Below are 16,506 nucleotides of genomic sequence, written 5' to 3' on the forward strand. Positions count from 1 at the left end.
GCCATGAACATCCCTCATGGTCCTAAACTGTGCTACCTTGGGAGATAGGTGATGTGAGTAAAATCACACTGTTCTTCTTATCCCCTGTGATAAGTCCAAACTCATATATTTTTTTTTTCTCTCAGCAATATGCTGGGACATAAGAGAACAAAAGTTCTCTTATTCATGGGTGATTGTCTAAGACAGTATTTTCCAAAGGTCCAGGACCTCAGCCAAGAGGGGTAGATTGGTTCATGGGTCATTACAAAATCCACACCTAGAGCTGAGCTCTTAAATGCCTGTTACCCCAAGCATGAGTAGGCGAGTCTCCTCCTTAGCCTCTTGGTGTATGGTGCTCTGACAGCTCCCACAAAAGCACTTTTGTCCATAGATGGAAATCAAGTTGTTGAGTCAGGGAAACAAATGAGAGATATCTTATTCAGGCATATGGCCTTTGGTTTCTTAAACCTGTTTATTTCAAAGGTCTTGATACTTATTAGAAAGGATTCCAAAAGAGGATTTCAATACTACAGCCTACTCTGAACCCTTTGTGTTAGTAGATGTTCATATTCATAGGGTCCTTTTAGATCTACAAATAAATTCTTAAAAACATGGATTGTGAATTAGCTCCTGGTGATTTCATCTCACCCAGTCTCTCATAGAAATTCCTCAAAGGGTAGCAAGTTTGGACAGACCTCTTTGTTCTGTTGCTGTTGAAGATTTTTTTCCTCTGTTAATCTTTTGAACATTTCAGGTTTTTTATTATTATTTTTATATTTTATTATTATTCAGGTATTATTATTTTTTATTATGTTCATTTGGCTACTGTATAGTACATCATTAGTTCTTTTTTTTTTTTTTAAGATTTTATTTATTTATTTGACAGAGAGAGATCACAGTAGGAGAGAGGAAGGGAAGAGATCACAGAGAGAGGAAGGGAAGCAGGCCCCCTGCTGAGCAGAGAGCCCGATGCGGGACTCGATCCCAGAACCCTGAGATCATGACCCGAGCCAAAGGCAGCAGCTTTAACCCACTGAGCCACCCAGGCGCCCCATCATTAGTTCTTGATATAGTTTTTAACTAGGAAGATTGCATTATATTTCTATATACAAATCATATTGCTCTCATAAAACTTGTCACTGGTACCTCATTTCTGAACTTACTCTAAAGCTTTCTTGATACTCTTTTCTCATGCTTCTAGTTGTGATTCTGGTTCAGACCATTTAAAAAACTTTGTTAATCTTTTTTTAATTGTTTTTATTTATCTGTTATTTGCTAACAAAGTTAGCATTTCTCATTTTCCCATTTTCATGGCTGCATACACTTATTATAGGCTTATGAACAAAACATCCTCATTTTTCTAAATTTCTCTTGATCTAATGAACAATACATCCAGCTGCTACTGTACTTCAAAATTGTGTATATCATTCTCTCCCTATTTCTGCTTCCACCCAAATCCAGTTTTCATCTTTGCCTACCTTAATGAGTCACAAGCATCTAGTGAGTTCCCAAGTAGTAAAGTTTTATATTCCTCCCATTTTCCACACTCAGTATAATTTGGTGCCGAAGATCTCTTTAAACCTATGGTAGGTATTTAACATACATGCTTGCTGATTCTGTGAATGAACACAGACTGATAGAATGTTGTTAATATGTTGGGTTTTTTATGTTGTTGTTTGTTTAGAAAATAACAAAACCCCATAAAATTTTAAATAATCTCTTACCTTTGGATACTCTGAGAACATGGTTCAGTATGTTTTCTACATCATTTAAAATGGATGACTTCAGATTAAGTAGGAGTATGTTGTTACAGGGAACAGTGACATTCAAAGATGTGGCTATTGACTTCACCCAGGAAGAGTGGCAGCAGTTGGATCCTGCTCAGAGGAACCTGTACCGGAATGTGATGCTAGAAAACTATAACAACTTAATCACAGTGGGTAAGGGTAGTTTCTTGTATAACTCGAATTCTGGGAGTAAAATACTTTTCCCCCAAATTTCTGAAATGTGTGGAACCTTTAAATGTTAGACTGGTTTCGCCTTGAGGTGCCTTTGCTTACATGTATATATGTGCTGCAGCTTTCAAAACAAATGGTCATCCCCCTTATGTTTCAGGGGCAGCATCCCCACAAACCATGTCCTTGTCCTTCAGAAAGCCTGGTCCCTGGGCCAGTGTCAATTCTTGAATGATTTAAAACAATTTTTTTTTTTAGTGTTCTGAGATGTTGAATGATTTTTTTGTTCCTGGTGTTTATGCCCAAATCTTATGTTACTTCCCTTGACAGGCTGTCCATTTACCAAACCTGATGTGATTTTCAAGTTGGAGCAAGAAGAGGAGCCTTGGGTGGTGGAGGAAGAAGTGTTAAGGAGACACTATCCAGGTTAGTTAGGGAGGGAACAGACAGGTGAGGTGGGGCCAGAACTCTTTAATGGTTAACCCATGACTAGTTGACCCCTCTGAAATGTTCTCCAAATATATTTTCCTAGAGACTGTAGACTTTTAAGTAATAATAGTCTATGTGAATAATTTACTAACCTAAGATGTCTTTTCTAGATAACATTCTTCTTTCCACAGAACTTAAAGGATTAGTTGGCCTTTTTATCTGTGTGTTAGCATTTCCTAATTCATTTCCAGCTTTACTTTGACAATCATTCTGTTTCTAGCATCTTCAGTCTCTCTGCCCACTTTGTTACATAGGATTCTTTCATTTTGCATTCGCATATTCACATAACCAGTTGCTCAACTAAACTGTTGACATTTATGTTAAAAACTTTCTTTTCTTCCTTCTATTATAAATGCCTTAGTATTTTATTTTGTACTTAGTTACATTTCCCACTGTATTTTTAGCTTTTGCTTTCATACTTCAGTAATGGCTACAGCTGTTTTACTCAGTAAGTTTTCAAGTCAGTGATACTTTTCTCATAGTTTTATTTTTCTGCTGCATTTGCCATGTATTTGTGCACACAGTTGTCTGCACATGTATTTATACACACACATAGACCCACATACATATACATACACATATAGGCAATATGTATATACACATATGTGCATATATTTCTAATTTGGTAGTAGATAGTGCCAAGTCTTTTTTTGCTCTCCAAAGAAACTACATTTTTATTTCTACCAGGGATTTCTGCCGACATAGTCTTAGCATTTTTAAAAACTTTCCCAATTTGATAGGCGAAAAACAATTCATTTTTGTTTGAATTTGTATTTCCTTTATTATGAGTGAAATCGAGGATGTTTTCATATGTTTAAGCTCTGTATTTCTTTATAAATGGCCTATGTTTTTTGCCTGTTTATCTGTTGAATTTTTAATTCATATGACTATATTGATGTGAGAAGCCTTTTATCTTTTGTATCTTTTTCCAGTATTTTTTCACAGTTGGACATTCCTCTTTGAGGTACTTTTGGAACCTTAAGTTTTTTTTTAATGTTCATTTAGTTAAAATAATCTTTCCTTACAAGAGATTATCCTATGATTTTTTCATTCATGTATATAGGTGAATTATGTCTTCATACTTCTTCGTAATTACTCATGCTTACATTTTTACTATGAATTTAAATAATTGTTCAAACTTTTTCAGGCTTTGGATGCATTGTTACACTGGTTTATAATTAGAATTTAAAGCCATTTCTCCTTCTTCTGGAGTACTTGTAATAGCATATAACTCCCTTAAAATTTTGGTTTATCGTACTTGTTCACCTGTTTGGACCTTGTGGGTTATTGAGGTAAAGTGCTCTTGACAGCTTTTATCCATTGTTACTTTATACTGTTCTCTATAGGTGTTTTGTATCTTTTGGCATTAGTTTTTGGTAATAGGTTATATTGTTCTAGAAAATTACCTACTTAATTCTGGTTTTCAAATTAATTTTTACAGAGTTGAACAACTTAATTTCCATAAATACTTGTTTGCTCTGTATCTGTAAAGTTTTACTATACACTGATGTTCCAAGGTAGTCTATTTCATCTGTATTTTCCAATCTATTAGTATAACATTTCCCATGATGCTCTTATTTTTGTCTTCCTTAACGCTGTAGATTTCTTAGCCAACATCATCAGATATTGACTTCCTTCATTCTCTCTACATCTCCTTCTGGGACTCCTAAAGACAGAGGCTAGATCTTTTTTCCTTCATATTTTTTTTCATTTCCTTTACTATTTTGTGTCTCCCTTTCTGTGTTGAGTTCTCAGTAATTACCTTAGATATCTTCAGATTTACTCATTCCGTCTTCAACTGTGTCTATTCATCTTTTATCTCATTTGCTTTTCTTTTTTTTTTTTGGCTTTTTTTCTCCTATGTCTTTCTCACCCCTGATTTCTGTGGCTTGTTCATGTTTGTGTTTTTATCCTTTGCTTTTTTCAAGATATTCTATGTAGCTGTTCTGTTTTTTGTATCTGACAATTCTAATATTTTATGTCCTCAGGTTTAAATATATTGTTTTAATGATTTGCTTATTGTATTTGATTTTTCACATGCTTGATGACTGCTGATTGTGAATTCAGCATTTTTAAACCTTTTTGCAATAATCTTGTTGTCCTAAATTGGGGTTGCATTCTTCCAAAGATGATTCCTATGTGCTTCTGATAGATGCCAACAGCCATTACCAAGTGAAGACCAGTTGACCATTCTTTGAATATTCTGGCTTTTTATAGGAACCTCAGTTGATCTTCTTTTCCTTATTCCTGGCCCGAAGCTTATGCTTCACTTAATAGGCTTTCATTTGTCTAGGAAGTCAAGTCAAATTCATCTTCCCACTTGCTTTCTAAAACCCTCTTGCAGACCTGATTTTGCCTAATACTTGTTTTATTCATTTTTTAGTGTATGGTATTCAGGTGTGGTTGGTGGAGTGTGTTGTGGTGGTCTTGGAGATTTATGCTACTTTATATAAGCCCAGTGATGCATCAGAATTTGTTTTACCATTAGCTTATTCTTCACTGTGAGGCTACTGTACCATAATTTCAATACTAAAAGTACTACCTAGTCTCTTTCCCCCCACATTTGCATGGTATTCTTCATTTTGCTTGGTTTTATTTTTCTCTTCTATTTCTTTCCTTGGTTCTACCACTTATTTTTTTCACCTATCCCTTTCTGTTTTCTTATTTTCACCTCATTTGTTTATATTTTCAGCTCTTGATTTATAGATTTATTATCATTAAGCTTTGCCATTTGTGGAAATAGCCAACATTTTCATTTACTGTGTGCCATAATTGTTTTAGCTGGTGCCTTTTTTCTGCTTTCTTTATATCATGTTTCTTTTACATTTTTTCTTTTGTAATACATCTTATAGATCTGGTTTTAGCCCCTTCTCATTTTTAGTGGTAGGCTAGTTCTTCCTTGACTTGCTTTTTAAATAAAGGGTAATGTTAGGGAAAGAAAATGAGTACTCTGATCTAGAACAGGGATCATCAGAAAACTATACTATGGTTTGTAAGCCTGCCTCTTATTTTTGAAAATACAGTTTTATTAAAACATAGCCACACCCAGTCATTTACATCTTGTGTAGGATTGCTTTCACATTATAATGGCAAACTTGAATAGTTGCATCAAAGACTGTATGACCCACAAAGCCTAAAACATTTACTATCTGACACGTTAAGAAAAAAGTTTACCAATTCTTGTATATGAATGCATCTGTTTTTCATATTGAAGCCCTTTATTGTTGTGGAATCAAATTCTTTTTCATTTCTCTTTGGATGTACTTTGGCAGCCTAATCTGACCTTCAACATCATTTGCTTAATGGGACTTCTCTTTTTCTCCTAAGTTACCCAAAAGGCTAGTATTTTGCCCTTTTACATGTGTAATGTGCAACCAAGTCTCTTAAGTTTACCTGCTTTACAGTTGCACAGGAATTTTCCCTTCCTTTATTATCAGTCTGGCAGAGAGGGAGAAAAATCTCCATTTTCCAACCTCGGAGCTAAGCAGCAACAGGGAACTGAATGTTATCCTTCAGTAAGTAGGTAGGTTTGTAGTTACTCTGTGCTTGAGGCAGTTCCTTTATTTTGTATCCTCTGCCTCATGTTCCTGACTTGACAGCATTTCTGCTTCCATTTTTTAAGAGAATGGTCTTCCAAGAAATTGTCTTTGTTAGTTTATGCGTTTTTCTTTATCTCACATTGGTGTGATTTTGGGTTGGATGAAATAAATTCATGTATTTATTATACCATATTTAAGCTTAATTTCTCCCTCGTTGTTTTCCCTTCTGCTCACCTTACCCACTCCCTATCCAGTCATGCTAAGTAGGCTCTTCCAATTTTATGTTCCAACCCTTTGATTGAGTTTTTATCTGCCCATTGTTTGTTCTCACTTTATTAGTGCAGTACTCAGAACAATTTTACTTACTTTTTAAAATACATAATACATGATTATAGTATAAAAGCTCTAAAGTACAAAAGGATACATATTGAAAAATAGCTCTTCTCTTACACATTTCCTAAGGTGGTAACCCCTAGCATCATTTTCCTTTGAGCTGTATGTAACCTGTATTTTCAAATATTTTTAATGAAATTACATTGATAGGTTAGCTTGTGAATAAACGTCATTTTTGTGGTTGAATGTTCTTTTCCAGCAATGTGATTTTCTTAGTTTCCTAGGGCTGCCATAATGAAGTACCACAAACTGGGTGGCTTAGAATAACAGGAATTTATTCTCACAGTTCTGGAGGCTAGAAATCCTAAATCAAGGTGTTGCCAGGCCATGCTCCCTCTGAAATCTATAGAGGAAGGATCCTTTCTTCCCTCTTTCAGCTTCTAGCAGCCCTAGACATTCCTTGGCTTGCAATGGCACAAGGCCAGCCTATGTCTTTATTCTCACATGTTGTTCTCCCTGTGTTTGTCTGTTCACATTGCATCCTTTGTGTCAGAACACCAGTCAGATTATGAGCTACCTACTCTGGTATGACCTCATTTTAACTAATTGCATCTGCAGTGACCCTTTTTCCAACTAACTTCACATTCTGAGGTACTGGGAGTTAGGATTTCAACATATCTTTTTTGCAGTACACACAATTCAACCTGTAGCACCTTTCCATTTGATCAAATCTGTGTGCACATTTTAATTTTCTGAAAATCTTGGGATCTTATTAAATTCCCATATTTTTTCATATTTTTGTTGTGATTGTAAGTATAGTCTTTTATGTTTTCTAAATAGTTCTTTGTATTTATGAATGTTATTGAAACAATTTCTAAAATACAATGAATTTAATGATTTTACTTTTATAATAATTTTTCACTTTTGATCTTGCATGTAAATTGTTTTATTCTTGACAAAAATGTTAATCTTACCTTTCCTTTCCACATTTTCTACCTCTGATTTGTCTCTCAGGGCACTACACAGTACTGTAATAATAGTGCTGATAGTACTTTTTATTATGTCAGTGCTTTGGGATTTTTCCTTTTTGGGCTTTTTTTGGCTGGGGGTAGATTTTTCTTATTAAATATAGTGCTGTTGAAGTTGCACTGTACTTTTTCCCAAGTTAAATAAGTATTCCCATTTTTTGAAAGTTTCATTGTGGAAAATTGATGTTTAGTTTTATCATTTTTAAAAATATCTTTGGAAATGATTAGATTTTAGAAGTAGATTTTTCTAATAGTAAAATAGATAGTAAAAATAGTAAAATAGTTAAAAAATAGTAAAATAGATTTTCCTAATAGTAAAACATACTTCTGTACCTTAAAACCTACACAAATATGATGTAACATATTTAATGTTCTCAAAGTCACTTTTTTTTTCCTTCTGGGTTATTTTGATGTTTTAGGTAGAATTTTTACATTGATATTCATAAGTGAAGTTGGTGTGTAGTTTGTTTTTTTGTTATCTTTTTCATGTTTTGGTATTGTTACATTTTACACACACAAAAATGGGAAATTCTCTTTTTCTATATTTATAACGTTTTTGCAAATCATGAAAGCGAATGTCCCCTAAATGTTCAAATTCCCATGTGGGTCTTGGTGGGCCTTTTGGATTTGTTTTTATGGGATTGCTTTGTCATATTTTTCCATTATTTTGTGGAAGTTGGTTCATACAGGTTTTCTACCTCTTACAGGGTCAGTTTTGGTAATTTGCATTTTCCAGAAATTTATGTTAAGCAGTTTGTAAAAGCTTATTTTAATAGAGTCCTACAAAATAGTTTTATAATTAACTTCCTATTTTTTTCCTCTGTCATTTTTTCTTACTTTGTTTGTACATTCTGCACTCTCCCTTTTATTTATCTGGCAGTTCATCTGTTTTGTTTCAGATCCCATTTATAAACACAATCAAAGCTATTTGTATTCCTATTTTCCTCTACTCATATTTTTCCTGGGATCTCCCAAAGCTTCAAAAATAGGAGATCTACACACCTGAAATTTGCTTTATAATGGGGAACTAAACCGTAAACCAAGAATCAATCCCATGATAGCATATTTCCTGAAATTTTCTTCATTTTACAATATTGGAAAATTTTTCAAGTGATACTTATTTGCAATCTGTTTTAGGAGAAATGTGGGGGATTGAGCATCAGAAAATCCAGGACAGACTTTTGACACAATTTGAAGATAAATACACAAAAACACTGACTGAAGAAAAAGTCAATGAATGTCATAAGAAATTTGCAAATGCATTTCCTCTTAATTTGGACTTTTTTCCTTCCAGTCACAATCTCTATGAATATGACTTGTTTGGAAATTGTTTAGAACATAATAATTTTGACTGTCATCATAATAGAATCCTTATAAGAAAGGAACATTCTGAATTTAATGAACCTATGAAATCATTTTGCATTAATCCATCCCATCTTGCAGTAACTCCCTTTAAGTGTAATCATTGTGGGAAAGGATTCAGTCAAACTTTGGACCTCATCAGACACCTGAGAATTCATACTGGAGAGAAACCTTATGAATGTAAAAAGTGTAGAAAAGCTTTCAGCCACAAGGAAAAACTCATTAAACATCATAAAATTCATAGTAGGGAGCAGTCTTATGATTGTAATGAATGTGGGAAAGCTTTCATTAAAATGTCAAATCTCATTAGACATCAAAGAATCCATACTGGGGAGAAACCCTATGCATGTAAGGAATGTGGGAAATCGTTCAGCCAGAAATCAAATCTCATTGATCATGAAAAAATTCATACTGGAGAGAAACCATATGAATGTAATGAGTGTGGGAAAGCATTCAGCCAGAAGCAAAGCCTCACTGCACATCAGAAAGTTCATACTGGGGAGAAACCTTATGCATGTAATGAATGTGGTAAAGCCTTCCCTCGAATTGCATCCCTTGCACTTCATATGAGAAGTCACACAGGAGAAAAACCTTACAAATGTGATAAATGTGGAAAAGCCTTCTCTCAGTTTTCTATGCTTATTATACATGTAAGAATTCATACAGGTGAGAAACCCTATGAATGTAATGAATGTGGAAAATCCTTCTCTCAAAGTTCAGCCCTTACTGTACATATGAGAAGTCATACTGGTGAAAAACCTTATGAATGTAAGGAATGTAGAAAAGCCTTCAGCCACAAGAAGAACTTCATTACACACCAGAAGATTCATACTAGAGAGAAACCTTATGAATGTAATGAATGTGGGAAAGCTTTCATTCAGATGTCAAATCTTGTTAGACACCAGAGAATTCACACTGGAGAAAAACCCTACATATGTAAGGAATGTGGCAAAGCCTTTAGCCAGAAATCAAATCTCATTGCCCATGAAAAAATTCATTCTGGAGAGAAACCCTATGAATGTAATGAATGTGGTAAAGCCTTCAGTCAAAAACAAAACTTTATTACACATCAGAAAGTTCACACTGGAGAGAAGCCTTATGATTGTAATGAATGTGGTAAAGCCTTTTCTCAAATTGCATCTCTTACTCTTCATCTGAGAAGTCACACCGGAGAAAAGCCTTATGAATGTGATAAATGTGGGAAAGCCTTCTCTCAGTGTTCACTGCTCAATTTACATATGAGAAGTCATACTGGTGAGAAGCCCTATGTATGTAATGAATGTGGAAAAGCTTTCTCTCAAAGAACTTCTCTTATTGTGCACATGAGAGGTCATACAGGTGAGAAACCCTATGAATGTAATAAATGTGGAAAAGCCTTCTCCCAAAGCTCATCCCTTACTATACATATACGAGGTCACACAGGTGAGAAACCCTTTGACTGTAGTAAATGTGGAAAAGCCTTCTCTCAAATCTCATCTCTTACACTTCATATGAGAAAACATACAGGTGAAAAGCCTTATCATTGTAATGAGTGTGGTAAGGCTTTTAGCCAAAAGTCACACCTTGTTAGACACCAGAGAATTCATACTCAGTAGAAATAGAAACACTGTGAATATTGTGAAGATGGAAAAGCCTTCAGAATTAGCATCTCCTTTCATTAAAGCCTTTTGAAGAAGTCACACAATTGTGAAACATGAGAATTCTTATACAACGTGACAAATTGTGTAACAAATAAGTTGAACATCAAAAACCTTGGTAGACCTCTGTTGATATTTATTCAGGATTCTTATTAAAATATGAAACAAGATGTCTGCTAAGAGAATATCAGCATTACAGTTGAGCTCCTTTTGTAGCCAGTACGTTAAGCAAGAAAAAGAAGATTTGGGGGGAAGGAAGAAACTATAAAAATATCACAGGAAATAGTTAATTGGATAATGTGTTGATATAAAATGTCTAAGGATAACACAACAGCATTACAAGACACACATATATATAAAGTTACAAAAAACATTTTGAAGAACATAAAGTAGGACCTGAAATTCTGAGAAAAATAACACTGTCTGAAAACACATTTTCAAAAATATAAATTCACAAATCTTTAAGGTACTTCCATTCTAAGTTTTCACTAAATTTTAAGAATTTCACAAACTGGTTTAAAATTTTGTATGAGAACATAAAGGACCACAAATAGCTGAAACAAGTGAAAAACAAGAGAAAACACAGTTTACCAGATAGCATCACATATTTAAAGCTGGTATCTAAACAATGTGTTCTTGCTAAATAAATGAATCAGTGGAAAGAAAACAAGGATTGAAGAAAGGAGATAAGGAAATTTTTTGTATGGTATTGCTATTGAAAAGTCATTGGAGAAAGAATGGCCTATTCAATAAACAGAAGATTCATTTGAACAAAAAAATGACAGTTGTTTACTTTATACTATATATACAAATAAAATCCAGATTGAAGACTAGAATATAAAAAGCAAAATTCTAAAACTCTGATGAAAATGAAATAGATTTATTACTTTAGAGTAACTGGATCACTCTAAGAACACATAAATATGAAATAGTCGTTTCTATTTTGGTGTATTGCAGACAGATAAAGGCACGAAGATACACATCTCTATGTTCATCGTGGTTTGTATTACACTAAATTGGACATAACAGATTCTCATTAGTAGAAGGATAGATTAATACCATGTAATTATTGTTATGATAGAATACAGTATTTAGAAGGTACAAATTTTACATATAGTACCTAGATCACAATATAAATATTGAGAGAAAAAAAAGCAAAATGTACAATGAAAAGATGTAACATTTGTATAAGTTTAATAAAATAATGCAAAGAACAGTACTGTGTGTTGGTCATATATTCATTTATGACATTGGTTGCCTTGGTGGAAGTGAGAGAGGTTTAGATGGAATTGTTATATTTATCTGTAAAATTTCTTTAATTAAAAAATGAAAGAATGAAAGCAAATATGGTGGTAACAAATCTGGTTGTTAAGATATGTTGCTATCTTTTGTATTCTTCTTTGGCCTTTCCTTATTTTCCCGTTTCTCTAAAATAAGAATCAAATGGGAGAAGGACACAACCTATAGAAACAACTTAAAAATTGTCTATGACCAAATACTAACATTTATAGAAGACTATCTTTACTAATACACAAACCAAACTGAATTAAGATGATACTTCGCTTACCCTCTCCTCACAATGTTAACTTAGATAATAAAAACCAGCAGTATATACATAGCATTTACTTGCTGGGAATTTTAAAATTTTTATTTTTATTTCAAACACAAATTCTCTATGTTGAAAGCAGTGAAGAAACAAAAGAAATAGTCAATTCTTGACATAACTGGCTCTTCATCTGGGGAAAAAAATCACCTACATTTGGCTTGGTTTCAGATCGAGGAGAGACTGGCCCTTCATACATACTGTAAAAAATGATTAATATTCTGACAGTGTCAAGCCAAGTATAGATGCCTGTATCAGAGCAGAATATTTAGCATATCTCAACAAAGCTTTATTTGGTTTCTGAATCCTTAAATGAGGGTGCAAATGCTCGTGATTTTAGACATTGTGAGGTATGTGGCCAGCGGATATGAAAGCTCACCTCCCTGTATCAGATCTAAAATGTTTTATATTTAGACCTTTCAAATATTTATTGAACTCAAATATCCTTTTCTGTGAATAGCTGATTCATTATTTTATCTCTGTTTTCTACTGGGACTTTGAAAAGATGTCTTTATTGGGGCACCTGGGTGGTACATTTGGCTCAGCATTGGACTCTTGGTTTCAGCTCACGCTATGATATCACGCCCTGCAACGGGCTCTGTGCTCACCTCTGAGTCTGTTTGAGATTCTCCCTCTGCCCCTCTACCTCTCTACCCTTTCCCCCACTTTCTCCAATAAATAAATCTTTTTTCTTAAAAAGATGTTTTTATTTAGAAATAATGATTTATAGGAGGTTGCCAAAATAATACTCTATAGTACTGTTTAGTTCGTGTGTCCTACATCCAGATTCCCCTAATATTAACATTTTACATAATTCAAGTATAATACCAAGTTTGACATTGGCATGATCTGTACATGTTTTCAGGTATCAGTGGTTCTACATGCACCTCGTGTATGTGTCCATGTAGTTATATATGGTTTTATCTCCTGTTGATTTCTCTGCCACCACAATCAACATACAGAACTTCCACCACCACAAAGATCCCTTGTTCTAACCCTTTGCTGTCACACCCTTAACCCCTTTGACAAGCAGTAATCTCTTCTATAATCGTGTCCTCTATCAAGAGTGTTTTACAGGGGCACCTGGGTGGCTCAGTCAGTTAAGGGTTGACTCTTGATTTGGCTCAGGTTATGATCCCAGGGTTGGGAGATCGAGCCCTGCATCAGGCTCTGTGCTGGGCAGGGAGCCTGCTTGGGAATCTTTGTCCCTCTCCCTCTGCTGCTCTCCCTGTGTGCCCTGCTCGCTTTACAACAACAACAAACAAAACAAAACAAAAAACACATTATAAATGGAATCAGGGTGCCTGAGTAGCTCAGTCAGTTACGCATCTGGCTCAAGTCATGGTCTCAGGGTCATGAGATTTTTTTCATTTGTTTTTTTAGTTGTCACATATAAGTGAAATAATACAGTATTTGTTTTTTTCTATCTGAATTACTTAGCATCATGTCCTCTAGACTCATCAGTGTTGTTGCAGTTAGCAATATTTTGGCTTTTTATGGCTGAGTAATATTGTTTTAAAGATGTCACATCTTATTTATCCATTCATCTATCCTTAGACATTTAGGTTGCTTCCGTGATGAGCATAGGGGTACATATGTCTTTTCTAATTGTGTTTTCATTTTCTCCAGATAAATAGCAGTTTTATTTCCCATAGTGATACACCAATTTACATTCACACTGACCGTGATCAAGAGCTCCCTTTTCATCACATCATCACCAAACGTCTTTTTTTTTACTTGCATTTCCCTGATAGTTAAGTGATATTGAGCATCTATTCATGTGTCATCTTCCTTGGAAAAATGTGTATTCAGATTTTCTGCCCACTTTTAATCAGATTACTTTTATGTTGAGTTGTATGAGATTTTTAAATATTTTGAATGTTAACTGTTTATCAGACATACTACTGGCAAATACCTTCATTCAGTAGGTTGCCTTTCTTTTTATTTTTTTAAAAAGATTTTATTTACTTATTTGACAAGAGATTACAAGTAGACAGAGAGGCAGGCAGAGAGAGGGGAGGGGAAGAAGGCTCCCTGAGCAGAGAGCCTAATGTGGGGCTCGATCCCAGGACCCTGGGATCATGACCGGACCGAACACAGAGGTTTTAACCCACCGAGCCACCCAGGCACCCTGCCTTTCTTTTTACTGATGGTCTCCTTTGCTGTACTATAGCCTTCTCGTTTATGTAATCCATTGTATATTGTTCTTTTTGTTCTCCTTGCCTAAGGAGATCAAAAAAGATATTGCTAAGACTGATGTCAGAGTTTACTGCCTTTGTTCTAGGAATCTTATGGTATCAGGTCTCAATGTAAGTCTTTAATCCATGTAAGTTTATTTTTGTATACACTATAAGAAACTGGTGCACTTATGAAAGAAACTGTCTTTCACCATTGTATATTCTTACCTCCTTTGTCATAGATTAATTGGCCATTTTAGCCTGGGTTTATTTTTGGGCTATCTATATTTTCCCATTAATGTATATTTCTTTTGATTACTATAGCTTTGTAGTATAGCTTGAAATAAGACAGTGTGATACCTTCAGCTTTGTTATTCTTTCTCAAGATTGCATTGGTTATTTGAGGTATTTTGTGATTCTCTTCAAATATTAGGATCATTTGTGCTAGTTTTGTGAAAAATTCCATTGATATTTTGATAGGGATCATACTGAATATGTCGGTTGCTTTGGGTATAAATTCTTCCAATCCATGAGCACAGTATATTTCCACAAGTTTCTGCCATCTTCAGTTTATTTCATCATGTCTTACAGTTTTCAGAGTACAGGTCTTTTTCCTCTGTGGTTAAATTTATCCCTAGGTGCTTGATTCTTCTTAGTGCATTTGTAAATGAGACTTTTCTTAATTTATCTTTATGATAATTTTTAATTAGTATATAGATGGGCAAGATTTTTGTATACTAATTTTAGATTTTTGTATATTCACTTTCTATCCTGCAACTTCACTGAATTCATTTATTCTAATAGTTTTTTGGTGGAGTCTTAGGGTTTTCTATATATAAGATCATGTCATCTACAAATAGTGACCATTTAACTTCTTCCTTTCTGATTTGGATGCCGTGTTTATTTTTCTTACCTAATTGCTATGGCTAGGATTGCCAGTACTATGATGAATAAAAGTGGTGAAAGTGGGAATCCTTGTCTTGTTCCTGATCTTAGAGGAAAACTTTTAGCTTTTCTCCACAGAGTATGATGTTTGCCCTGGGTTTATCATGAATAGCTTTATTATGTTGATATACTTACCCTGATAAACACTTGGTTGAGAGTTTTTACCATAAATATGATGAATTTTTGTCATATGGTTTTTCTGGATCTATTGATGATAATATGATCTTTAGTCTCTGTTAATGTGGCATATCGCATTGATTGATATGCATGTATTGAACCATCCACTTGACCATGGTGTATGATTTCTTTGATCGTATTTATTCAGTTTGCCAGTATTTTGTTGAGGATTTTAGCATCCATGTTCATCAGGGATAATTGCTGCTAAATAATTATCTTCCTCCCTCCTTCCCTCCTTCTCTCCTCTCCCTGCCTCCTTCTCCCCAGCCCTCCCTTCCTTTTGTGGATGTCTGGTTTAGGTATCAGTGTAATGCTGGCCTTGTAGAATGAGTCTGGAAGCTTTCCCTCCCTTTTTTTCTTGACATGAGACTGTACTGGTATAATCTCCTGTTAGAACAATTTTTGCTGCATCCTATAGATTTTGAATATTGTGTTTTCATTTTTATTTGCCTCAAGATTTTTTTTAAATTTCCTCTTTGATTTCTTCATTGACCCACTGGTTGTTTAGCAGCATGTTGTTTTGTCTTCACATATTTGTGTTTTTCCAGTTTTCTTCTAATACTTGATTCATAGTTGCATTCATGTGGTTGGTAAAGATGCTTAAATGACTTCAATATTTTAAATTTATTGAAACTTGTTTTCTGCCCTAACATGTGATTTATCCTGGAAATGTTCTATGTCCACTTGAGAAGAATGTGTATTCTGGAATGGAATGTTCTGTATATATCTGATAAATCCATCTGTTCTAATGTGTTTAAAGCCAGTGCTTTTTTTTTTCTTCTATCTAGATGATCTACCCACTTATGTGAGGTGTTAAAGACCCCTGCTTTTATTATATGACTGTCAATTTCTTCCATTATGTCTGTAAATACTAGATTTATACATTTAGGTATTCCAATGTTGAACACCTAAATAAATGTAAGTGCTGTATCTTACTGGATTGATCATTTGTTATTTAATGCACTTCTATGTCTTTTGTTACACCTCAGCTTTAAAGACTATTTTGTTAAGTATTACTACCCCAGTATTATTCCATTTCCATAGAATCTTTTCCCATCCATTCTGCCTTAGTCTGTATCTTTAGATCTGAAGTGAGTCTCTTGTAGGCATTACATAGGTCTCAGGACTCTGAGATCATGACCTGAGCCGAAGGCAGCGGCTTAACCCACTGAGCCACCCAGGCGCCCGATATACCTATCTTATTTAACTATAGTTGACACACATTACATTATGTCCAAGTGTACAACATAGTGATTCAACTTCTCTATGTTATACTATGCTC

General features: G+C 34.4%; 1 protein-coding gene across 3 annotated transcripts in view; it reads left to right on the forward strand.

Annotated features, from left to right (window-relative positions):
• ZNF569 (zinc finger protein 569) overlaps positions 1–11,538 on the forward strand; it is a 49,595-nt gene extending 38,057 nt beyond the window's left edge. For all 3 annotated transcript variants that reach the window (XM_059151440.1, XM_059151439.1, XM_059151441.1), the window contains 3 exons: positions 1,793–1,919; positions 2,265–2,360; positions 8,461–11,538. In XM_059151440.1, coding sequence (XP_059007423.1) covers positions 1,886–1,919; positions 2,265–2,360; positions 8,461–10,280 — 1,950 coding nt within the window. In that variant the 5' untranslated portion in view covers positions 1,793–1,885 and the 3' untranslated portion in view covers positions 10,281–11,538. The remainder of the gene's footprint in view (positions 1–1,792; positions 1,920–2,264; positions 2,361–8,460) is intronic.
• The last annotated feature ends 4,968 nt before the right edge of the window (positions 11,539–16,506 follow it).

The sequence above is a fragment of the Mustela lutreola genome, chromosome 16 (genome assembly GCF_030435805.1).
Source record: "Mustela lutreola isolate mMusLut2 chromosome 16, mMusLut2.pri, whole genome shotgun sequence".
NCBI lineage: Eukaryota > Metazoa > Chordata > Mammalia > Carnivora > Mustelidae > Mustela > Mustela lutreola.